The sequence below is a fragment of the Melanostigma gelatinosum genome, assembly GCF_949748355.1.
Source record: "Melanostigma gelatinosum genome assembly, chromosome: 22".
Lineage (NCBI taxonomy): Eukaryota > Metazoa > Chordata > Actinopteri > Perciformes > Zoarcidae > Melanostigma > Melanostigma gelatinosum.
The window spans coordinates 13952150-13976560 of record NC_136655.1 but is presented as its reverse complement, the minus strand read 5'-3'; the positions used below and the strand labels follow the sequence as shown (position 1 = coordinate 13976560).

The window sequence follows — 24411 nt, the reverse complement described above, 5'->3', positions numbered from 1 at the left end:
TGCGACACACAGTTCTTCTATTTGGGCAGTAGTCACCCGGATTTATTACTTACCTGCAGGAATGTCAGCGTATACAGTCTATTCTTAGAATGAAGGAAGGACTGCCGAGGGAAGTCTTTGTTCCCATGGCAATAAAACAGTGTAATAACATGATAAGATCATTTCTAGCTTTCCGCCATTCACAGTTTGCAACAGAGTGGGCTTTCTCTTTGCATTACCAAGTTATTAAGTGTAAGTCATTCTGTACTTCGTTGACAGTCCAGATGGCTAAAAAAGTTTTTCCAGAACAGGAAAAAAATGATTTGCTTCACAGTCTATTTCTAAAAAACTACAGCTCGGACTAGAATCTATGAATGGCATGCAACGCGCTCCACGTTGGCATGTGCACCCGTCCATCGCACATGTAGAGCAGTACAACGTGTGCAATCGACTAACGTGACAATTTCAGTAAAGTTTGAACATTGATTCAAAGCAATGCCTGGATTCTACGGAGAGAGATCAGATGTAACACATGTAAGTAGTGTAAAGAAAAGGATGTGCTCTCCTGGGAGGCTCATGTGTGCTTTCAGCACCACATATTGAAAAGTGTTGTAGCTGCTCCATGAAAGAGCGTAAGCACATGAAGCAGGAAGGTTCCCCAGTACCCAATGAGCCCATGTCCATCAATCCATTTGTGTCGATTAAGTCTTCATCGCTGAATCTGTCCGCTCGTTATCAGTTCTTCCTTCGATCTCCAGTCTCTTCCAGGTTCTTGTAATATTCGATTGTTCAGGATAATACTGTAATTATTGCTTGTCTACGCTATGAAGCAGGTGTGCCTCACTAAATCAGTGATTCTTCCACAACAAAAACAAAGTACAAATTTGAACACTTTCATCAGGTGAACAGTCGGTGGAAGTGGGAACAACACGCAGACACTCATTCGACCAGCGTGGACGATGCACATTCAACCACACTGAGACCGATGAACTGTTCGGAATGATGCCGCGATCACACAGAACTACTGCGTCAGACACCAGGACACGAAAGACACAGGTTAGGACATTCAAGGACCGAATCACTTGGGCAACGTGCTCTCCAGTCCTGAGGCCCGGGCCGAAGCACCCCTCCGGATGTGTGTGTGTTGCATGTCACACCATCGTGTGTCTGGAATTATCGTTTTCGTTTTTGGGCGACGGGGGAATATTCGTGCTGAACTGGCTGAAGCTGGCAGCCCTGCTCCTCGCCCTCGGCCCTCCTCCGTCTCCAGGCAAGCCCTGCGTCGGACCCGGGGGAAGGGTGCTGAAGCGGCCCGGGAGGAGCGAGCCGTGGCCCGGGTGGAGCGTGTGGCGGCCCGGGTGGAGGGTGGCGTCCTTGGAGAAGAGGCTCTGGATGAGCTGGAATTTGTCCTTCTCTTCCCGGAGGAAGACGTCGACCAGGAGCTTCTTCTCCCGCTTGAACTGCTCCACGATGGTTTTGGGAACGTCGGGGATCCCCCAGGCAACAATGAGGCTGAGGAACATCACCAGATTCTGGCGGAGGGAGAAGAGGAGAAAGGGTTATGTGAGAGAGAGAAAATAGACGAACGGATATAATTCCTACTCTGATTTAAGATGGCTGATTGCCATTGGACATCAGAGATAATTGTGTCCTGGAACTATATATTATACTACAATAGATAACTTTCCAAAACACAGTGTGGGCGCTTTGAACTATGCTGCAGAGTAAGAAGAGTGAGTTTTTGGTTCAAGATTCCTAACATGTGTATGCACCTGTTAGACGTCTTCTTCATCTCTGTATTCTGTATTGTGTCATGTTGTGCTCTTAAATGTCTGGACCCCACACACATGAGCTGGTTGACCAGCTTATAGACGCAACACAGTGAGCTCCTACCTGGAACAGTATGACGAAAGCCAGTCTTGCAGCCAGGACACACCAGTACTGTTTGGAGAAGGTGTACGCGTCTGGAGACCAGGGGGGCTCCCTGTAGTCTTTGTACCTGTAGGGATAGAGAGTGAGGATACAAAGAGAATGGAGGAACTGGAATGTCACTGTTCCTGGTGGAGCTTTGTTTGGCATCCAGTGGGTAGTTAGCATGAGCAGTAACGTGGTTAAATATTAAAAACAAGAGTTCAAACTGAGTCAACCATAGGCTGTTTAAGAGAAGTGGACACACATTGGTTTCGGGCTGTTTTGAAGCCTCAATTTCGGTATTTTCTGCCGTGACCATCTTGATTTAAGCCCTGAAGCATCCCCTGCTTTATGGTCTGTTTGACTCTAAATGGACCATCATTTACGAAATGAACATCATGCTGTATTGAAGAAGACTTGAAACTAGAGATTGAGACCATGAACTCATGTTTACAATGTTTACTGAGGGAATAAATCAAGAGAGAAGTAGAGTCATTTTCTCATAGACTTCTTTTTCCCACCAGAGGAGTCAGTCTTCTAGAGGAAGAATGCAAGTTTAAGAAGCTCCAGCATTGGCTTCAATCCTCAAACCTGGAGGTCACCTCCCGCACTGTTCGGCTGACAGGTGGTCGCTGATAGATGCAGCGTCTGACAATCTGTCTCAGACAAACCTTCCTCCTCCATACTGTGAGTCAAACGGATTTACCGTTCACCGGCACACATTCAGACATCCTACCTCCTCCACTCAGCTTGAGACCAGACTCAAAGTGCAATAAACTTTATTCGGATTCCCTTTCGTTGTTTTCTTTGCAGGAAACCATTCTAAACGGCAGAAAACTGGAACCACATGTCCTGGGAACGGCAGAGGGCTTAAAAAGACGGTTCGAAGAGAGAAACATTACTACAACATTAACATGTTGTAGTAATGTAACTCGTGGCAGTCGGAGAGTTTGGGTCGCCGAGCCGCTGCCGCCCGAATCCGTTGGCTGCAGTGCAACAAGATCGGAGAACAAAGCGAGAGGATGTCAAGTGGCATTAAGAAAACAATAGTGTGTCTCGTGGTCCATCAGTCTGAGGAGCGTCGTGAAGGAGAAAAACGCTGATGCTGCGTTCTCCGTCTACTCTCGCCAAAAAAAAAATGAATAAAAACAAGAATAATGAGCAAAGAAGATCTAGTGGATTAGCATTGATGGGCAAACATCTGTTGTTCCAGCGATTCTGAAGAAAGATTGTTGATACAGTCGCTTATAGTGATCACATCTGTCTGGGTCAAATTGATCTATTAAATGATTTGAACACCATTCGTATAGGAATTATTTGAACTCAACACTGGCTGGAATAGTGTTGTGTGGCTCGGCCTGTTTGTTTCCCCTTTACAGAAGCAGCGCCGTGTATGCACGCAGAGCGCACAGAATCGCTGACTGCACCGTTAACATGCATTGTGCTGATGGCTTGAGCCAACTCATTGGGTACATTTGTGCTCAGTAACTCCTGGTAGAAGAGAAGTTTGACCAAGCTGTTTCCTGTTGGACGCAATCACTCCTAAACAACATAAAGAAGGTCTCAACCTCTTTCTTTTTGGATGCAGTCAGTCAGTCACATATGGAAACACAGCAGGATTCAATCAAAATCAACTCTTCGGCAAGCAGTCAGCTAAGTTGACAGCTGAGGGGAGGTTGAATCTGTAACTGCTTAAAATCCTGCTAGACATAATCAAATGTATTAAAAAGGCAATGAACAACAACACACTTATTATCCACCTATTAGTCTGTACTGTAGGCTACAACACTTCCTTCTGAACACCAACCATGGAGCAATACTCTGAACTAAGTACATGCTTCCATCAGAGGTGTGATTTTAATGACTTGAGCTTTATAGTCAGCGTCATGTGGAGCTATAAAGCTATATATATATATATAGCCGTCCTTCAGTCAAAATATAGCCGCTATTGCGGGTTCAATTCCTTTATCTTTAAACAGAAGAAAGCAGCTCAATTGACAAATATTTAGAGTAAAGCCACAAGCAGCAGCGAGCGCGTCTTGGGCTTCACGAAGTTACTTTAGCTGGTGAAGTCTGTCTAAAGGCGCGAGACCGATCACGCTTGTATCGTCATTACAATGTCCTCGTGCAATGCCCTTTGAAAACATGCCTGTTCAGAACGGGCCGAGTGCTCGGCCTGTGGTCTCTCGTACGAAGAACTTCACACTCAACCCTGAGCTTCCTTGGGTCTCCAGCAATACACCTGCCATGGCAAAGTTCCATCTCACAATGAAGTCACATCTACTCACAGTCAGAAACAGCAGTAAAACAAAACAGCAGGGGGAGATTTTACCGTTAGGCAAAGTGGACAACCTGAGCACTGTCCGTGGTCCTGACTCAACAGCTAAGCGATATCGTCACGTCATGTGTCAGCCAATAACTTTGCTGTTTTTGTATTTTTCTAAAGATACATAAAGCTTAAAGAGAGGGGACAAAAATACAACACATGTGCTCATAAATGTTTCATCAGCGGTCCGATCAATACGCTCAGGTGCCAGCGACACCTATAATGTTGATTTATTAGTTTATTAGGCCCACTCACGGAAATCAATGTGAAGCTTGACAAAAAACGTAGTATGTTTGAATGAAATGCGTGGCGTTTGTTTACAAGATAAAAAACACAAAATACTCTTCCTGCACCGTGCCTTCGAAAAGGTAACGGACGTACACCAGACGATTGGCCAGATTGGCCACATCTGTAGGCTCGTCTACTTGCAGAGAGTGAAACTCACTCTTCTTCACGCGACCGACTAATGTAGCCAGGATGTCTTCGGACAAAGCATCGATGCACGCAACAGTGTTGTTGGACGCGGGATCACGTCCAACTTGTTTGCTTCTCTCTCTCCAATCATACATTCCACCATCTCTTTAACATCTTGTTCCCTCTCCACCACCGCCTCTCCTTCTCCCTATTACGCGGTCAGAATACTACCACAACACGCCGCCTGTCAGAAATGCGCTCATACACACACGCACCTCCCCAGCAACGAGGCACATCACCCGGTCACAATACCTCCAGAATGTCCCCCGGGTGAAATCCGGGACTTGTTTTATGGTTCCGAGTTGCGGGCGCTCACCCGTTGGCGCCGGGACGCGAGGTCTCCAGCCGCCCCCTCCGCGAGGCACCCGATCGTCAGGTCTGTCAGCCCTCGGAACAGGCCGCGGGGCAACAACTCGTGGGTGGCGGGGCAGAGGCGAGGCAGATCACAGAAACATCATAAAGACTAGAGTACAGCAAAGATATGTTGATGAGAAACGTATTTGTAATACGTCAAACACAAACGTAATCAGGGAGAAAATACGTTTGTGGTAAAACGTAATTGAGAATGCATTTTAGTTTTGGGGGAATGTAATTTTTAGGAGACGGGACTGCACCGCCATTACATTTTTTTCTCTCGCGCACCCCCTAGAGGCAGCTCGCGCAACACACTTTGGGAATCCCTGGTCTAACAAAAAGGCAGAAAATAAAGAGGGTCAAGATGGAAAATGCTTAGAAACATGGAAGTAAAGAAGTAATTAAGCTATGACATGTTTTCTGCAGGAGAATTGTGCTCAAGATGAGCCATTGAATGTGTGGAGCACAGGGAGACACTGAATTGGCAAACACAACATACATGAATCTATTTCCATTGCGGCTGCTAAATACTTTTTACTGCAGGGTCAACAAACACAAAAGCCATGAAGAGTGGAGGTTATGGAGGTCTAAAGTATTATAGTACTATACTGGCTATGCTCGTCGTATGCATATTCTGCATTTGTATTTTTTCATATATTTATCTTCAATTATATTATCTGTTGGCTTCTTTTTTTTCAAGAAAGAACTGCAGGAAATAGGGATCACAGTGGAAACAGTCCTTTACAGTGAACACACAGCAGATGAACATGTCAGATTAATGTGATGGATCAGATCAAAGTTTTAAAATTGAGACAATTTACATCCACACACACACGCACACACGCACACGCAAATTCCTCTGGACTTAAAATAGATGAAATGTCCTGATTGTCTGACTAAGTACTTGACCGGCAGTATAGAAAGGGAGGGCAAAAATATGTGTGTGTGCATTGTGTGTGTGTGTCAGCTGGGACTTATGGTGTCTGATTCCTTCTCCTTATACAGTCATGAGTGAGGAATGCTGCCCGTGAGAGTCGGCTCTTCTCTCCCTCTCTTCCTTCTTTGATCTGTTCATCTTTCTCTCACCCGCTCGCCAATATTTTACAGTATTTTTGTTGTGGATCAACTTCTGATGTGAACTAAACTGCAGGACAAGACCTCACACTCCAGCCACTTTCATTCTGACTTGCCGAGGTGGAATCAACTTTGTAAATAGTATCGTGAAATAAATGTTTGTCCCTCTTTCTCTCTTTCCCTGTGTGTGTGTGTGTGTGTGTGTGTGTGTGTGTGTGTGTGTGTGTGTGTGTGTGTGTATTTAGTAGACACTCCATGTTTGGTTGTAATAGTGCAACTCTGCAACAACTGGAGCATCAAACTCAATATTCTTTCATAAGACCAATGAGATTACAGTTATGTGAGAGACTTGAGAACGTGTGTGTGTGTGCGTGTGTTCCTGAGAGTTCCTGCTGTCAACACAGTGGCCCCTGGGATTCAGGAATACCGGTACATTTCGGACAAACAAGGGTCTGACCATTCCCATCCGTAAAGTACACACACACGCACACACACACACACACACACACTAATAACGTTATCACAGATCACGGTTGCTGTCAGGTAACAGTTACATCAATGACCTCTTACGATAGTATCTGTGTATCTGTTGCAAGAACGTACGCCTTTCACACAGTGCAGCAGTCCAGTCCAGCTCAGTTGGTTACACATTAGAACACGTTTCCATGAGCAAGAGCTGTGGATGGTTCCAGTCCAACAACTCCATTCTTGGCACCACCTTGGTCGAGGTCTCAAGCGAGGTGAGCCAATACTACACGGTGGAGTTGAACCTACCCAGACCACGGATTGATCACGGACTGACCTGGCTACACTCAGGGTAATTCACTCGACCCAGACTTTGAAAAATGGCAGCTTGCAAAACAACGACGTACACTACAAACACCACGGCGTACAGCTGACGAAGAGCAGACGTTCCTCTCTTTTGTTGAAGATGATGTCACGGCAGTTGCGAGCACCGTCACCGTGAGAATCCGGCCTACACTGAGGGGGAACGCGGCATCAGAGAAAAAGACCTCTTACCAAACTTGAGGCTGATCGAGTCGGGTCGAGCCGAGCCATGCAGTGGAAACGCGACAAATGTCTTTGTGTCTGCCTTCCATTGTTCTGTGATCTTTTCCCAACGCTCCTTTCTGGCGAGTTAGTGAACTTGTTTTTTCCAGATTTTTTTAGCGTTGCTTGTTTTAGGGATGGAACACTTTCAGTCCACTTTGGTCCAGACTGAAATATCTCAACTACTATCTAATGGATTGCCATGCAACGTTGTCATTCATGGTCTCCAGAGGATGAATCCTGCTGACTTTGTTAATCCTGTTGATTTAGCCTCTAGCACCAACATGGGGTTGACCTTTTGTGAATTTTCTTGTCAAACCCTGAATGGATTGTCTTTAGATTTGGTACATGTATTCACGTTGCCCAGACTATTTATCCCAAAATACTTTGCCTCTAGCGTCATCATCATGTCATAATTTAAATGTATCCAATTCTTTGGTTTCTGACCAAATATCTGAAAAACAAATGGCCATCAGTCTCAGCTCAACCAAGAAGGCAAACTTTATTACTTCTTCTAACCTTGAAAAATGTTCTTACCTTTCACAATAAAAGCCCCAGACATATATACTGCATACCTGTTCACCAGAGACAAATGATCTCAGAGCATTTGGCTGAAAGAAAACTCAATAAAAGAGCGATGAAAGTAGCTATGAAAACTGAAGGAACCCATTTACCCACGAGACATCTTCATACTAGGATGAAATGTTTAATGCCACCATGTTCCACCATGTCTCTGTTATTTGGCTTCATGAACTTGGCTTATTTCTGCAATGTGAAGCGCCACTATGAGACAAAGCACGAACGTACCCACTCACATCCCTATTCTATTTCTAAATCAAGCCCATATTGATTTATTATTACAGTATATATTATTTATAATGCATCTTGTTCAATTTGAAAATGGACTATTAATATTGTTGGGCTATAATTTAATTGAATTTATGTATTTGATTCGATAGTCCGTTGTTGACTACATACAGACGTTGATGCAACTATTAGACGTCAATATATGTCTGGCACTAAATCATAGTGCTGTGTAGACATTATTGTGATGTTCCGAACCTTTACATGAGGACATTTTTGAATATTAATTGAATACCCCTGACCTAGAGGAATCATTCTATCAGAAATGACATGATAATCCATCGCATTATTGCTTGGCTTTGAGTTCCAGGTGCTAAGAGGGTTACCGCAGCCAACTTCCCGTCAGCTCAAGAAACAAGCAGTGTCTTGATATTAAGCAGGTAGAAGCCTAAAAGTCTTGCTTTCATCATACTTTTCAAAGTCTTACCCAGGACGAGTCAATGGTTTGCAACATATAAAGCCTTCTAATCACAAGAATCATAACTCATCCTCTCGCTTGCTTTCACTGTCCTTGATTTATCTGTTTATGTTGTGCATTTGTTCTTCGCTTTCTTTCAATCGCTGTTGAGCTCTCTTGCTAAATATAATTTGATTTAAATCCAACTAACGTCAGAACATGTCAGGAACACAGAGAGAAAATGTTGCCCCCTCCACATGGAGGTCAGCCAAATGACTGCAGAGGCTGGCAGAGATTTCATATTTGCTCAATGGTACCTCAGCAGGGCTTAGACCTAAATCCCCTTTAAAGATAAACATTTCATGAGAAAAGGTATGACTACTTACATCATCACATATCTGCCGTGGACAAATGGGGTGTGGAAAATCCAGTTTACCAGGTGGCAACCTCCAGGTCTGACAAGTGAAGTCAATGACGAAGAGCCTTAAACGTGCATTCTTTCTAATGGCCAGCAGGGGGTGACTCCTCTCAAAAAGGAAGTCAGATTGTATAGAAGTCTATGAGAAAATGACTCGACTTCTCACTTGATTTATTACCTCAGTAAACATCGTAAACATGAGTTTATGGTCTCAATCTCCAGTTTCAAGTCTTCTTAAATACAGTGCAAGTACGAACATTTCAACGTCTCTGTTCATCTAACAGACACTTAGCTAAGCCACCCAGCATTAAATGCAACGTGCACATACATTTATTATAAGGAAGTATTTTTTTGTGTTTCCTAAATCAAGACCCAATTTCCCCTAAACCCTGTGATGTCCTCGCTTGTTTATCATACACCGACCATAACAAAGCAGTCAACAGACAAGATGTTATATTTCAGTGCGTTCACATTTGCAGTTATTCTCAATCTCATTCTGACAAGGAAGTTAATGTGAAGCTTGGATAAAGCTGCATTTCTTAGCAAAAAATCCCTTCATATCAGATCAGTTGTCTTACAGTACAATACTAGAGACTGCTGAAGGCTACAAGATATCTTAGTGATGGTCTTATTTGTTGGTTTATGTGTAAAAGTCATTGTCATTGTCAAGGGATTGAACATTGAAGTGAATCTCTGGATTGGTTGACCTCTGGTCATTAGCTCTGGGTGGTGAACGACAGAATAGCACATCTACCAAAAGGAGTTTGGTTTTAACTCGGGGTTGTGAGCTATCAGAGTTGGTGAAATATTAGTATCATGTTAATAACACATGTGAAATACTTTTATATATACAGTAATTCTGACAGAATCTCTCTCCTCCCCCTACAGTTGTATTTTGAGTGTAATTAATTTGCTAAAAAAGAAACAAAACACAAAATAAACAATGTTAAAAATGAATTTGATTGATACAATTTTTGTGCACGATAATATTGTTATTGTGAAATATTTTTGCTCCGCTAATCATGTCGTAAAAATCTGATATTATGAAAGCCCAACTTTAAACATCACTCAAACTGATCTAGTGCTGCTGTTTTGTCGCTGCTGTACTTCCTGTACTGTAAATTAGTTGTTGCATCTGTTAACTATTCACTATCGCAACATCCGATTCTTCCATAGAAATGGTTAACCACCATTTATGGTCCACATAACTTTCGTGTAACAGCTCGTTCTTTCATGACATCGGTGAAAGTTTGACCGCCAAGCACAAGACATAGTTTACCAACATTCTCCTCTAGCATTGTGAATACAGCAGAGAAAACATGTCTGCAGAGAAGTAGAGTGGTGCTCTGCCCACTGACGCAGAAACCTTCTTCAACTTCCTCGCACTGCTGTTTCCAAATGTAATTAAACATTTAATACCATAGTGGCTGGCCTCTGTCACACCATCCATCTATGTATCCACCCACCCACCCACAGTGCCTCTCTCCTTCTTCTGTTTTATTTCTACATCTTTCCATACTTCCCTTTCCCCAGCTTCATCTCATCTTCTGTTCAATAATAGCATCCCTCATCTCTCCATTCCCTGTCCATCCATGCATTCTTTACTGCTTCCCCCTCCCCCCCTGCATTAATTCATCCATACAGCTAGAGTCCCAAAATGAACTGGGCCAACAACAAAAAGAAGGAAAGAAAAAGAAGATGAATTAACTGTCGGGAGCAGCCGACATACTTTGAATTACATACTGAGTTGAATCGGTCGCCTTAAGCAGTCTGGATGCAGTCTGAACATACACTATGTAACAGGACACACGCTTGCAGAGACACACACCCTTGTTGGGAACATTCTCCAGCTAATTTCACGCCGAGGCATGCGAGTATCTCGTCGTGTTTCCGGCGTGACGTACCACACGGCATTGGCACAAAGGCCGTATTCTTGCATTGTAATTATTAGCTGTCTCATGTAACAGCAGGCCGACCTCTGTCTGTGGGCGCCGGCATCCATGACCTTTTCCTCTACGGCGCTCTATATTGATTATTATGCAAGAGATGCTTGCCACTGGCATGAGTGAAAATACAAAGACGATATAATAGTGTACTGTATTTCTAAATCTGTAGAATCATCAACTGTTTCTCGATATGAATAAAGGCTTGGAAGGAAAGAGAAAAGTCAGCTGGAGATGGACTTCAGCACCAAAGAAGAGACGGAGACATCCTTCTGGTCGGTTAAATGAATACTAGCCTTGAGATAAGCATGGAAGTGGAAGCCATTTGTTGTTGAGTAGAGTGTGTTATGTATTAATGCCAAAAATATGAGCTACGGCAAAACAGAGCACTGTTGTTTTATCCAGTTGGACAAAATCCCCCAAACTGAATTCCTCTATAAAAATAGATGAGCTGACTTGACTGTTTTCTTGAATGTACAAAGTACTCAACTGGCAGTAAAAAGAAAATGATCATACATTTTTTTCTTATTTTGGGCTGTTTTTGCAAATATTGTTGCTATTATCCTTTCTGTCATAACCACATTTTTCTGCTCCTTAGATTGAATTGTCGATTAGTCAACTATTCGGGTTAACCCCCTACACACCAGTGAGTGTGCATCATGAATGCTTAATGAAATAATCACATTTTTTGTCATAGTATTTATCAATGCCTGTCACAATGGTAACTAAGCAAATTATAATTGAAGAATTTTTACCAATATCCATATCTTGAGTGTGTGCATGCTTGTGTGTGTGTGTGTGCGCTTGCGTGTGTGTGTGTGAGCTTTTACCGGCAGACGGTGATGGCCCCTTGCTCTAAGTCCTGCGGTGTCGTGCCAGGTTTAAAATTGGACACGTTGAAGTAGGAGAGCGTGTGGTCAATGAAGCCGTGCATGGTGCCGGTCTGACTGAACATGTACTGGTAGACGAGTCGAGGGATGAAGTCTGATGTGAAGGAGATCACAAAGGCCTCCGGGGAGAAACAGAGAGAAACATTTTTCGGTCATGAAAATTCATCAGAAATAAGCAGACCGTGAAACAAGAGGTTGTGGAAGAGCTGCCGGGGTCAGACTGTTCATTTTCAGACTGTTCAGTTTTTTAAATTTATTTATATATATAATTAGTGAACTGTTTATCTTATTATTTCCAAATAAATATGATCAATAAAACTTCTTTTTTAATATTCTTTTTTAAAAAGTTTTCTGAATCTGCTCTTTTGAGTTACAGATTATGATTTTAAAGAGTAATGATTTCCAGAAAAAATAATAAATAATCAGTTTAAAGCTATAATACGTGTTAACTATAACATATTATCATTCAACTTACAATAAAGATATTTTATCTTGAAGCTTTTTGGTCCAAAGGGAAAACAACTTTGAAAATGTCTTGGGGAAGACGTCCCAAACCCAATATCCCCTAATATCTGTTATTCCTGTAGAAACTCAGAATGTAATAGTGATTTACAGATACCGGCAAATACACATGCCAACCAGAGAACAAGGGGAGGACTGGCACTTATATTTCTCCACTTCAAGCACTGAAGTGGAGTCTTTTACGAGGCTAATCGCACCCACTTTGAGCTACTGCTACACACGTTTAACATTTCATGTCACGTTACGAAAATCCCAAATCCGTATTCTTTTTAGTGCTGTTCATCAGTCTAGATTATTTTTGTGTGCGTAGAGATGTCTGCTTTCTCTGCAATTATTACTGTCATTCATACATTTCTTCTGCCTTCATCATTAATTCAACGAGCAGATTGATGCATTAATACTTACATTTATAATGACGGAGAATTTTCCCATTCCACTCAGTATGTTGTACCATATACCTATAGAAAAAAGAGCACGAGAGACAGAAAATGGTTCACGCTGCATTGGCTGTTAGTGTCTACAAAACCACATCAAATCTGATGTTTGATCTTTAAGTTTATAACCCTGGTTGTATGGGGGAATGGGAGATAGTTGTGCTCTGTCTTTCCTTCTTTCTACGTGCGTCACACCAGCTTACCGATGTCTTTAGCACGTATGGCGACCGGCCTGCGGAGCTCCGTAACAAACTTCTTGGCGTCCAGTCGGATCTCGATGACGTTGTTGAGCAGAGCGAAGAGCGGAGCGAGCGGGAACGAAGCCACGAACAGAGAGACGAAACCAAACTGGATGACTGGAGAGAAGAGAGAGGCAGTCATCACACGCCGACATATATCCTGTTAAAATCACTCCTACGTCCTGCAGAGACGATGGCGGGATATTTAGCTACTTCTGCGTCTGAAACGGATGATGTCAGTAGCTAATTAGCGAGAGATCTCGCTTCTTTCTCATCTCTGTTGAGAGTTGCACATGCACGTCGGGCAGCCGCTAGACATTTGTCATTATTTTACGCTGGAAGATCTGTCGCATTACATAATCAAAGGCAGACCTGTGGCATTTATTCTCTGCATAGAGTCGTTCATGTTTCATAGGTGGGGCCATACAACAATGAGAGCTATCCTATCACATCCGTACAGGGTTAGTAGTTGACAGCTGTTGAAAATATGCAATTATATATATATTTGGTTTTCAGATCAGTACTCGGTACCGTCAGATAAAGGCTTTTCAATACAAATACTGTGTGAATGATTTCGTTCCATTTGGGTCTTTTCATACAGACAACACATGGAACATTTGATATATTTTATATTTATATTCAGCAATAATTACGTAGTTTATTTTCAGGCCTTTTGAACATTTTGAAATGAAGCCACCACCACGCTGTGGCTTAGCAGCCTATTTGCACGACTTACGTTGCTGTCGTTCTGAACAGAATACTGCTTCAGGCTATAGCCTGATTATCATTTGAACCACAGTAAGCTATATTCTGTACTGCACTGTGTTAAAGGGTATTTGAATTATATTCGACTATAAAATTCAGTAAATAGGAAGCTGTCTGTTTATTACTTTCTATCCATATAGTAAATATACAATAAGGTGGTCATTTGCATGAGAAATAGAGGAAATTTGTTATAATAATCATCCACGTATAGTAATTAATTGAATTAATGACATCCAATGCATCTTTAAAAAACACACAGGTACGAACAATTCTGCGGTTTAAGAGGACGTCATGAATCTGCCGCAGACCTTTCTTCCTCAAGAACAAATGAAAGAGAAAACCGTTGTTTCTTATCATCATTATGCTGATGACATTCAAATGTACGTGGAAAATGAGTGCGACCGCACAGCCTCCAGCTGGAGTCCTCCGCAGACACGAGCAGAGCTGACTGCCTTTACGTAAAGTCCCACTGCTAGAACCTACGTAACTCGCTCTGTAACAGACGTAAAGATAACCAAAGTTACACTTTTCTACCGCAGGGCACTTTAAACAAAGACATTTCTTCAAGTAGCCGACTGCAGTTTGATGGGGAAAATATATCAGATGCTTTTGAGGTTTAACTTTACATCACAGCATCATGGGTGTCTGCTACTGTGTCTACTACTGTCCTGCTGCAAACGTTGCAAAGCGCTTCCGCTATTTTCATGGTTGCCTGGCAGCGGAGTTCACAATCAGAGGATTATCACTTCAGACTTTGTCCAGCTTCATCTCAAAGCACATCCCTGTTGCGATATTTTCAGCCTCCGAAGAAGTTGTTCGGTGCTCCGAAGAGAATTTCTTTCGAGAGAGAAATCAATTCCCGAGCCTCGACACAGAACTGAAAAGTACCTGAGAGCCACCTCAGACGTTCACCTTGAGGTAACTCCAGTGGTGTCCCCGCCAGATGTGACGGTCATCCACTGCAGGTTGGATGTCGTCTATATTTGCTGTCACAATTATCTTATGTCTAGTTGTCTGGCTGTTATGGTTGAAAGCTGAGCTTCTGAGGCGTGAGAGAATTACATAATAATGACTGAATTATGCAATATGCTCCATGTTTACTAAATGGCAGACGTCATGTGATGCAAGATCCTTCACAATCCCCGTCCTGTGTTTCTCTTGAAACACATCTTTGTGTCCGCTCTACGATGGTGAAGCTGGCAATAAAAAAAAAAGAACCACAGACATTTCTGCCGGCGTGAGAGACGGCCCACACGTGAGAAAAGGAATCCACAACACACAAAAAAGAAATAACACACACATTTCAAACCGCTGTCGGATTGACGTGATGGTGAATATCCATTTGTCTGGCCGGGAGTCACGCTGTCTGTCCGGACTCGCTCTGCGCTTCAGAGGATGCCTTTTAAGGTTAAACACTCCGCTGCACCACACTTCTTCTTTCATCTTTTTACAATCACGCAGTGTGTGGAACTGTGTGTGTGTGTGTGTTATGTAAGTCAGTCTGATTAGATAACCCAGACACACAACCTCCGTGACTGATAATTAAAACGACGGGAATTTATTGGACAGCACATCACACATACACACAGGGCTCTGGACTGCAACCATTGCAGCCCAAACCCTCAAGACTGGGTACACTAAAGGACAACCAAGGTTGAGAGAGAGAGAGAGAGAGAGAGAGAGAGAGAGAGAGAGAGAGAGAGAGAGAGAGCGAGAGAGAGAGAGAGCGAGAGAGCGAGAGAGCGAGAGAGTTTTTGTCATTCACATCAACAGCAGAGGGCGGGTTCGCGGTGCACGCTTAAAAAGTACCATTCATCAATGTGTGCAGATTGATTTTGCGAGTGTGACTCGTGGGTTTAGTTGCACTTGTGTCGTGCTTCTGGACAGTGCGGACTGGAGACAGAGAGACAGATGCCTGGTATCATTACAAACGCACATATTTTCACAGTCTAATGCACTCACGACAGATATCCTTTTACTCCTCGTGGGGGAAACAGCTTTGACTCCTGCAGCCCAGTACGCAGCAGAGGAGAGACAAATAGCAGTAAAGACTTTATTCATGAAGCACCTTTCAATACCAAAGTTACAAAGTGCTCTACAATAAAAAAAAATGACTTGACAGTTGCAACAAATACCATCAGTAAAGAAAAAGATCAAAGTGAGCCTTAAGAGAGTCTGCCTGAATTTAAAGCAGACATCACATCGTCGTACCTCTAGAGGAGACGCTCATAAGACCCGGCTGCACGGTTGGATAGCTGCTGTTTATGTTTAAAAAGCTTTTGACCTTTTGATTTGTTTCTCTTAAAGCGCTAAATTGCCTAATACAGTTAAGATGGGAAAACATTCTGGATGTGTTGTGTTGCATATGGAATAGGTGGGGCGCCTACTTTTTGCTGAATTGTTCAGTGTGGAGCCTCCAGTGTGGAGCACTGCCACCGCCCACTTAGACAGACAGCAGTCTTTGAAGACGAGTCCAGGCTTGCCACTCCGGCTTCCTTTCGGCTTCGGGGAGGTCAGAGATCAGCTGCATTAAGGCTGCAACTCGTGCAGTATAATCCAACTCTGATTCATCCAGAGGCTCACTACTTCCCAAACACATGCATCTTCGCTAAACCCTTGTAAAACACAAGTAGTGTGCCTGATGCATGCGAGAAAAGCAATCAAGAACTCAAGGTGACACGTCATTACCTCATTGATTCAAAGACAGAACCTCTTTCACATCATCGCTGCTATGAACTGTCAATAAATGCTCGAAACCATCGTCACCTGCACCCTCAGAATGCGTAGAGGGAAACATGAGAAAGACGCAGCGGTGGAACCTTAGCAGTGTGGGAACGGGGATTTCCAGCGAGCCGGAGACTGACGGCCTCACCTCGGGACGCCGAGACAAAGAGCGGCGAGGAAGAAAATACGACAGCGGAGCGGGGCGAGCGCTAGAGGGCGAGCTTAGAATAACCCCATCGCTATCTATCTGAGCCGAGGTTGACGGGTTCGAGGCTCGGGCCCGGGCGCACACAAAGAAGGACGCACGCACACACCTTAACACCCACACACACATTACCCAGAGCTACCCATTCATACATCTCACAGCTATCTGTGAGTGTGTGTTTGCATGTAGAGCTCAGACATTTCTGACATTCCTGGCTTTTCCCTGCAGCGACATCAGCTTCTCTCTGTTTTCCCCTCATTCGACCGTCCTCCCTCTGTCCTCATTAGCGTGTCATGGCACAGCTTCTAGACGGTGTTAAAACTAACTTAACGTCTTGGTTCCACCAAAATCTACAGATGGTGTGAGACCAAAGGGGCGTTGCTCGAACGCTCGTTGACGTATTATGTCGTTAAATAGCTCTGACAACTGGCTACCGGGACTTTTTCCTAGAGCTGGAGAGGAAGAGGGTGAAAGATGAAGTGATTTATAACCTTTTTCCAAACATCGCCCAAACCAAATAGGTTAACTGTTTACTTTTAGTTTTTTTGTTTTGTTATTAATGTGTAATATTTATTTTGCGTGCTGTTTTATATATAAGATATTGTTTATATTGTTTGCTTTAATGATTTGTGATATGACTGGTTGCCGCTTCGCCGCATCATGGCAGCCTTCCCCCTTTAAGGCGGACGGGCGGCCTTCTGGGTAACGCGCGTATGCAGGCTGAATGAGCCGCAATTCGTCCCACAAAATGATCTTGTATGCTCTCCAAGAATTTATGAATGAGGGCGTATAGAGCACAGGAGAGCTGCTTGAACCCATTCAGCGCCGCTCTCAGACTCGTCATCATTGGAGAAATTTGCAAGAACTTGCGAGAACCAAATAACATAATCAGAAATAAATGTCTGTTTTTAGTAGAAGCCAAAGCTTTACTTGCGATTTAAAATCTCCCCGAACTCTTCTCTGACCCTGGGCCAGGCTCCCAGCCAGTTCTACTCGTTCACAATCCTTCACAAACGGGTGTTGCTGATCACTAAAGTCAAGCTTGTTGCTGCATGTTTGCCGAACGCTTTGGGTGTTGACTTCCTCGTGTCCTCTGTCCTCCAGTGACCTGGAAATTGTTCTCCCGCCGTCATCGAGGAAGATCTTCCAGTCCCCTTAAATGCACCTTGAAGGAGACGAGGAGGAAGGAGAGAAGGAGGTTCTGGGGGAGCTGAGAGAGAGGAAACGGCGGTGTGTCCTCTGCCAATATCTTTTAGGCATGTGACACAGAGCTGGAATGATGAATAATACAACTTTGGAGGGACTCTACAGATGTAACTGATCCTTTTGTATTGTGTGTGTAGAGCCTCAGTAGGTGCTCCAACCTCGTTCCTGAGTGAGATTTCACCTTGATTTTACTTATTTTCATTTATCGCTCATTTCTGCTTCTATTCTATGTGTACAGAATTACAAGTAGCTCATGTATCCAGTGGAGCCGTGAAGCAGCTGTTAGATATCCTCAGTCTGCTGACTACTGTGTCGTTAAATCATAGATGCACAAAGTGCTGACGCAGATTATGGACATAGACACATTACTAGAGGTTCTGATGAGCGGCACCTTCCATCAAAGATGTTGACTGAAGGTCAGAAATGAACTCAAAGCCACAGTTGGTAATTTTAACACCACTAACTTTTGGTCATATTATCCTGACAGGAGTTGCTTTTTCACATTTAGAGCATGAACCAACTCCCAACTGTAGACTCTGGGATTAAATAGTTCTCACCGTCTTGTATTTGATATTGACTGCAATATGCTAATATTGTTGCTTCTTTGACGTAAATAGAAGGACATTCATGGGGAAGATGGTCAGCAATGTTCTGCTTATTGTTACGTCCTTTGAATGTGACTTCAACACTAGAAGGCTATTTTCGCATTCACCTGCTGAAAAGGGAAGTTTCTCTGTGTTTACATAAAATCTCAGATGAATCTGTACAAAACGTTTTTTGTGACATCATAACTAGTTTGGGGGGGGGGGGGCAGCTCATGGGCTGTGATGTAATCCTATCTGGACTATAGTTACTGTGTGACAACATGATGGGGAAGAGTCTCGCTCAGAGAGAAGAACACAGTGGAAACGCCGGCGTCGTGCCGATAACATTTCTCCTCGAGACTTTGACGCGATAACAGACAGACAGGATCAAGTGAAAGGGAAAGTAAAACCTTCTGTGTCTCTCTGAGTTCTATTTATAATTACAACCGGAGCCCGTCAGTGGAGGGAAAATAAACCCTGTTCGTGGCCGTAGCGCTACCTTGACACTGTAGATGCAGCGGGTCGGTAGCTCTCATGACTCTCGCTACGTTTTTGTTTTCATTTGTTTTCTCTTTGTGTTTATTACTGGAGCACGCGTGGCATTAAGACAGAATACATTCATTAACAGCAGAGGGTAAAGTGCAGCGGACCTTGAGAAGCGGATGTCGGCCATATTATCTGCCCAGGTAATTGTTTTGCTGCTGCTATTAACTTTTCTACTGAGGCAAATAAATAAATACAGGAATGCAAAACTTCTTTTGTTTCGTCATGGTTTTCTTGTGTTGTAAATGGGCTATGACTGCATTTGGTTGTGCAACCCTGACAATAAATCACACTTGAATCCTCAATTGAACTCCCAGCTCACAGGCAGGTTTCAGCGTTCTCCCTCAACACAGGAACCTTTTCAGTCCTCATCAGTCACTCAGACACAAAAACATGAGAAAGTAGGTTTAGCTTCAAAAGTTACGCTTTGAAACAAATGTAGCTCAAGCGCAAGTTCAGTCAGGAAGACACTCACTAGTAATCTCAGTCTCTCCTCTCCTTGTAATTACTCTATCAGCTGATTGGGGGCGTGCACTTTTAAGTAACCAACCAGATTCGGCACACCGGTTCCTCAAGCCAATCATATCGTTGCTGTCAATCTTTAAATAGTGTTCTCCGCTCTGCTGCTGTCAGTTGTCATTTCAGCTAAGCAGATGCAACCCTCCTCCACCCCAGTCGCCTCCAGTCAGCATCACAGTCGTGCTCCTGATTCATCATCAGATGGCAGCAACTCCTTTCATCACCACCACCAGTGTCTGGACTCCAGGGGGGATTGGGCCTGTTGGACCTCAGTATCCCTACCCTCAGTGATAGTACTTCAGGATGGAGTCCAATCGCCAAAGACTTCGCACTTTTCATATTTGACGCTTGTATAATAAATCATTGTTAACTTATGAAACAAGTCTCTCCTGATTGAAATGTGACTAGATGATTTTATCAGTCTTAAATATGTCTGGAGGGGATCTTTGATGTCTTTCTGTCTACTGCTGTCATCTGTGACAGAACGTAGCTAGACATGTGAGAAATTAATAAATACATTTCAGTCTTTAATGTTGATCCCTTCAAATAAATATTCAGGTCTTTGCTTTATTTTTTTCCCCAAGAAGCGATATTACTGAGCAGGTGTTGGTTTGTCATGACTGCAGTTGGTCGTAATAGTACAAAAGGCCTGGCTACAGCTCTGTGTGTGTGTGTGTGTGTGTGTGTGTGTGTGTGTGTGTGTGTGTGTGTGTGTGTGTGTGTCAGAAAGCTGCAGCTGATTCAGAACGCTGCAGCTCGAGTCCTCACTAAGACCAGGAGGGTGGATCACATCACTCCAGTTCTGAGGTCTTTGCACTGGCTTCCTGTCCAACAAAGAATTGACTTTAAAATCCTGCTGTTGGTTTACAAAGCACTGAATGGTTTAGGGCCAAAATACATCTCTGATCTGCTGCTACCTTATGAACCATCCCGACCCCTCAGGTCGTCTGGGACCGGTCTACTTTCTGTTCCCAGAGTCAGAACTAAACATGGAGAAGCAGCGTTCAGTTTTTCTGCTCCACATATCTGGAACAAAGTCCCAGAAAGCTGCAGGTCTGCTGAGGCCCTCAGCTCATTTAAATCAAGATTGAAGACCTTTCTGTTTGCTGCTGCCTTTAATTGAACAACGTTCAATTAATATATTAATCAACTTCCTGCATTTCTGCATTTTACTACTGAATTTTATTTCTTACACTGTTTCTTTCATTGCTGTTAAATCTCCTTTTCTTTTGCCTTATGTTTTGATGCTTTTAATGGTTTTATGTGAAGCACTTTGAATTACCTTGTTGAAATGTGCTATACAAATAAACTTGCCTTGCCTTGCCTTGTGTGTGTGTGTGTGTTTGTGTCCTCAGACAACCCAACACCTGTAGCTCTTTATCGCCTCCATATAGTGACCCCCCCCCCCCCCCCCCAGGCAGTGAATCAGTCTTCTTTTACTGGGACATAACCCCCCCCCACACACCCCCCTTTAAACTATTAAACTATTTAACCTATGAATGAACTTAAAGGGACAGTTAACCCCAAAATCGAAAGTACATATTTTTACTCTTAATCCACAGACTTTGTTGATACATATATTAAACTGGAGAGAAGACATCTCTACGGACCATATCTCCAAAATTAGGCAACTCACACCTAAATGTATATATATCTATATATATATATATATATATATATATATCTATATATATATATATATATATATATAGATATATATATATATATATATATATATAGATATATATATATATATATATATATATAGATATATATATATATATATATATATCTATATATATATATATATATATATAGATATATATATATATATATATATATATATATAGATATATTAGTTGCTGGCTAACTGTACAGAAAAATTACCTGAAGGAAAAATGAAGAATAATCTTATTCTTAATTCGCTGGCCGGGCCACTGTCAGACCCTCAGTTTTCAATGGAGGGTCTGAATTCACCAATGTAGCCATTCACCATGATTGCAACCATCTAACGCAGCAAATGTGTGAAAACAGGTTGGACATTGAGTTACAACGTGTTAAATACATACAGATGTAATGCGATCTCTGCACTGATTACATTACAGATCTTTAGAAGGCCACGCTGCAGCACTTACTCCTGTAGGCTCCCAAAAGCATCTACAGATGCCTGTCGAAAAAACATCAGACTAGCAGATTGTTTTGTTCTGTCAGTCCGCTCCGTTCTTTAACTCTCTCCATGTAGCCGGTGACAGGCCTGTACTGTATAACCGCGGTGTCAGTTGCTATCAATTCAGACAACTGAGGAACAACAACGTCGCCTTTCTATTTTTTTATTTTTAACTAGAAAAATGCCTGAAAAAGCAAATAGAATTGTGGCATTCTAACCAGAGACGGGGCCGTGGTGAACGAAACTGAAAGCCATTCAAAATAATGTGTCACTTGCTCAAACACATCGATTTAAATACACAGCTGAGACTGATTGTGCATGACGGAGGAAAAACCTTTAATCTCTGGTGTCTGCTTTGGTTTGTGATGGACACGAGTGTGAATGAATTACTGTACATGCAACACACACAAGTCATGCACACTAAAGGATGACAAAATACAATGTTAGTTGTGACGGACAAGAGCCATAATTCAAATTCTCCGGTAAAGGTCCTTGGCAGGTTAACGTAAAACATTTTAACATCTGACAAATGCTGTCATAAGCGTGGTCTTCGTGAGTGTGTGTGTGTGTGTGTGTGTGTGTGTGTGTGTGTGTGTGTGTGTGTGTGAACACAAATACGTCCTACATTCATATGCTCCTCAGTCCAGGTGTTCATTTTTACCTGACGAGGTCCTCGCAGACACAGATTACATAACACCTCTCAGGGATGTAAAGGAGCACTCAGTCATTTTAAACCTACGTTGGTGCCTGAATGGCTGCACTTTATCTCTATAACTATTTGTCTGTGTGTGTGTGTGTGTGTGTGTGTGTGCAGACTCACTCATCTCCATGTATTCAGGCGTGAGGCCTTCAAAGGGAGCCAGGGCGTAGTCCAGGTTCCACTGCTGTGGAGGCCTCTCCTCCTCCATCTCCTTCTCCGCCGGTCCTTTATCCTTCAACGCGCGCACCAGCTTCTTCAACTTCCTGTCAGGACGGAGGGGAGAAAAAAAAAAGTTTAAAAGGGAAGTCCTCCTAACATTTAGTGAGTAAAAGTGTGAAATAAAAACAATAAATCTAATCTGACATAAATAAATGTATACAAAACTGTGAATATTGTTTACAAATGTAATGCAGCAGTGACCGAACAGGTAGGAACGTGATTCAGTGACAGACTGCTGTGTGTTGCATTGCCGTCAGGTGTCTTTTTTGACATTATTCCAGGACGTGTCAGAGTTGGACGCTTTGATTTGAAGCTAGAGACGCTCAGACTGTACGATATCCTGACAGACGTACATGAGACGGATAATCTGTGAAGGAATCTGGTTCCTCTGCCTCCTGTCAGTGCTCCTATCGGCATTTGCAAGATTCCACCGCGCCCGAAGAAAAGAAATGGCCAATCAGAGCCGAGGAGTCTCTAACACAGCCGTCAATCGCTGCTAGTGGACGTCGTGAACTCAGATCAAACCGGCAAATTAGGCAGCGCCGACTAAATATGAGTAAAGATTCCTTTACTGCGTTGCTTATTTCTCACCTGCGATGTTTTCAGAAACATATTTTCGTGGCCGGATCAAACTTTCTCTTGCAAATACCATTAAGAGCACTAAAGAGGAAGCAGACAAACTTAATGTGTTCATAGATTACCGGTCTCATGCACTTCTGTCAGGATACAGTGAGAGTTTGAGCAAATATGACAAAAACTTTGTATTTATTAAATTGACTAAACTGCAGCTTTGACAGCAGTCATAACAGAGTTGCTCTCATTTGTAGGTAAGTGAAGCAGGGTGGTGCTGGCGTACGGGATGTGCACTCAGCATACTTTCCCTGGTCCATGAGAGACAGACGACCGCCTGGACTTCTTACAGAAACCTGGACGCCAGCGGAGAAAAGCAGCCAGTAGGCCGGTGTTCGTGGGCGAGCACAGAGAGAGCTGGGTACGGTACAAAAGCGTTCCATGTGAGTGCCTTGGTGGGAATAATTCCAACTCACAGAATGTGTGTGCATGTGCGGCTGTGTTTAATGGCCAACACATTATCGGGTGTGGCAGTGTGTGTAAGTGTTGCTGTGCATGCACGTGACTGTGTGTACTGCGCTAATAAAAACTCTACCAAGAGCAGCTAAATGCCTGACTGCATTATTAATGTGGTCGTCACACACACACACACACACACACACACACAGTATGGCACATTCAGGGAGGAAGTGATAATCTAAATGTTTACTGTCCTTCAAACACACAAACAGTCACGTAATAAAGTAGATGCAGTCACGCGTGTCCACAACCATACACACACAGTCCTGTTCCCTGCTGCTGGTCTCAAAGGAGATGAGAGGTTTCGGATGTAGGTCAGGACTCTTTTTGACTCTCTGTGTGAACTTCTTTTGTATCAACTGCCCTGTTTTACTGCCCGGTCATGTGACCTGTGGAAAGGTGCGAGGCCTCACTCAAAAATGTAACTATTTCAATCGGCTAATGAGCCAGTTAGTATAAAAAAAGCATCAGGTTATTTCATTCAACCGGCACATATTTTAGCCTTTCAGACAAGCCAAAGAACTCCATATTTTCCGAGGAGTTGGGTTTTTAAACGACACTCAAATATTACACTTACATCCATCAGAAACATGACTCCATATGGAATGATGCCTGCTTGATGTGTAAGTAGGCTAATGTGCACCAGGTAAACCATAAGTATCATCATTTGGACATCATTTAGGGACTGTGTTGTTGTGAATATGTAGGTATTTTTCTGCCCTCTAGTGGTCAAAATCACTTAATACAGCTTTAAATAATGAAAGAAAATAGGAAAATAGGAGTTTGGCTTTGATTCAGTACAACCACCACAGTGT

General features: G+C 43.0%; 1 protein-coding gene across 1 annotated transcript in view; it reads right to left on the bottom strand.

The window, feature by feature from the left end:
• Window positions 1-1130: 1130 nt before the first annotated feature.
• Window positions 1131-24411, bottom strand: part of ano2b (anoctamin 2b) — a gene marked incomplete at both ends in the record, with an annotated part of 56515 nt that continues 33234 nt past the window's right edge. Inside the window, 6 exons of the mRNA XM_079294664.1 lie at window positions 1131-1511; window positions 1873-1978; window positions 11621-11799; window positions 12608-12660; window positions 12840-12992; window positions 22409-22551. Coding sequence (XP_079150790.1) covers window positions 1131-1511; window positions 1873-1978; window positions 11621-11799; window positions 12608-12660; window positions 12840-12992; window positions 22409-22551 — 1015 coding nt within the window. The remainder of the gene's footprint in view (window positions 1512-1872; window positions 1979-11620; window positions 11800-12607; window positions 12661-12839; window positions 12993-22408; window positions 22552-24411) is intronic.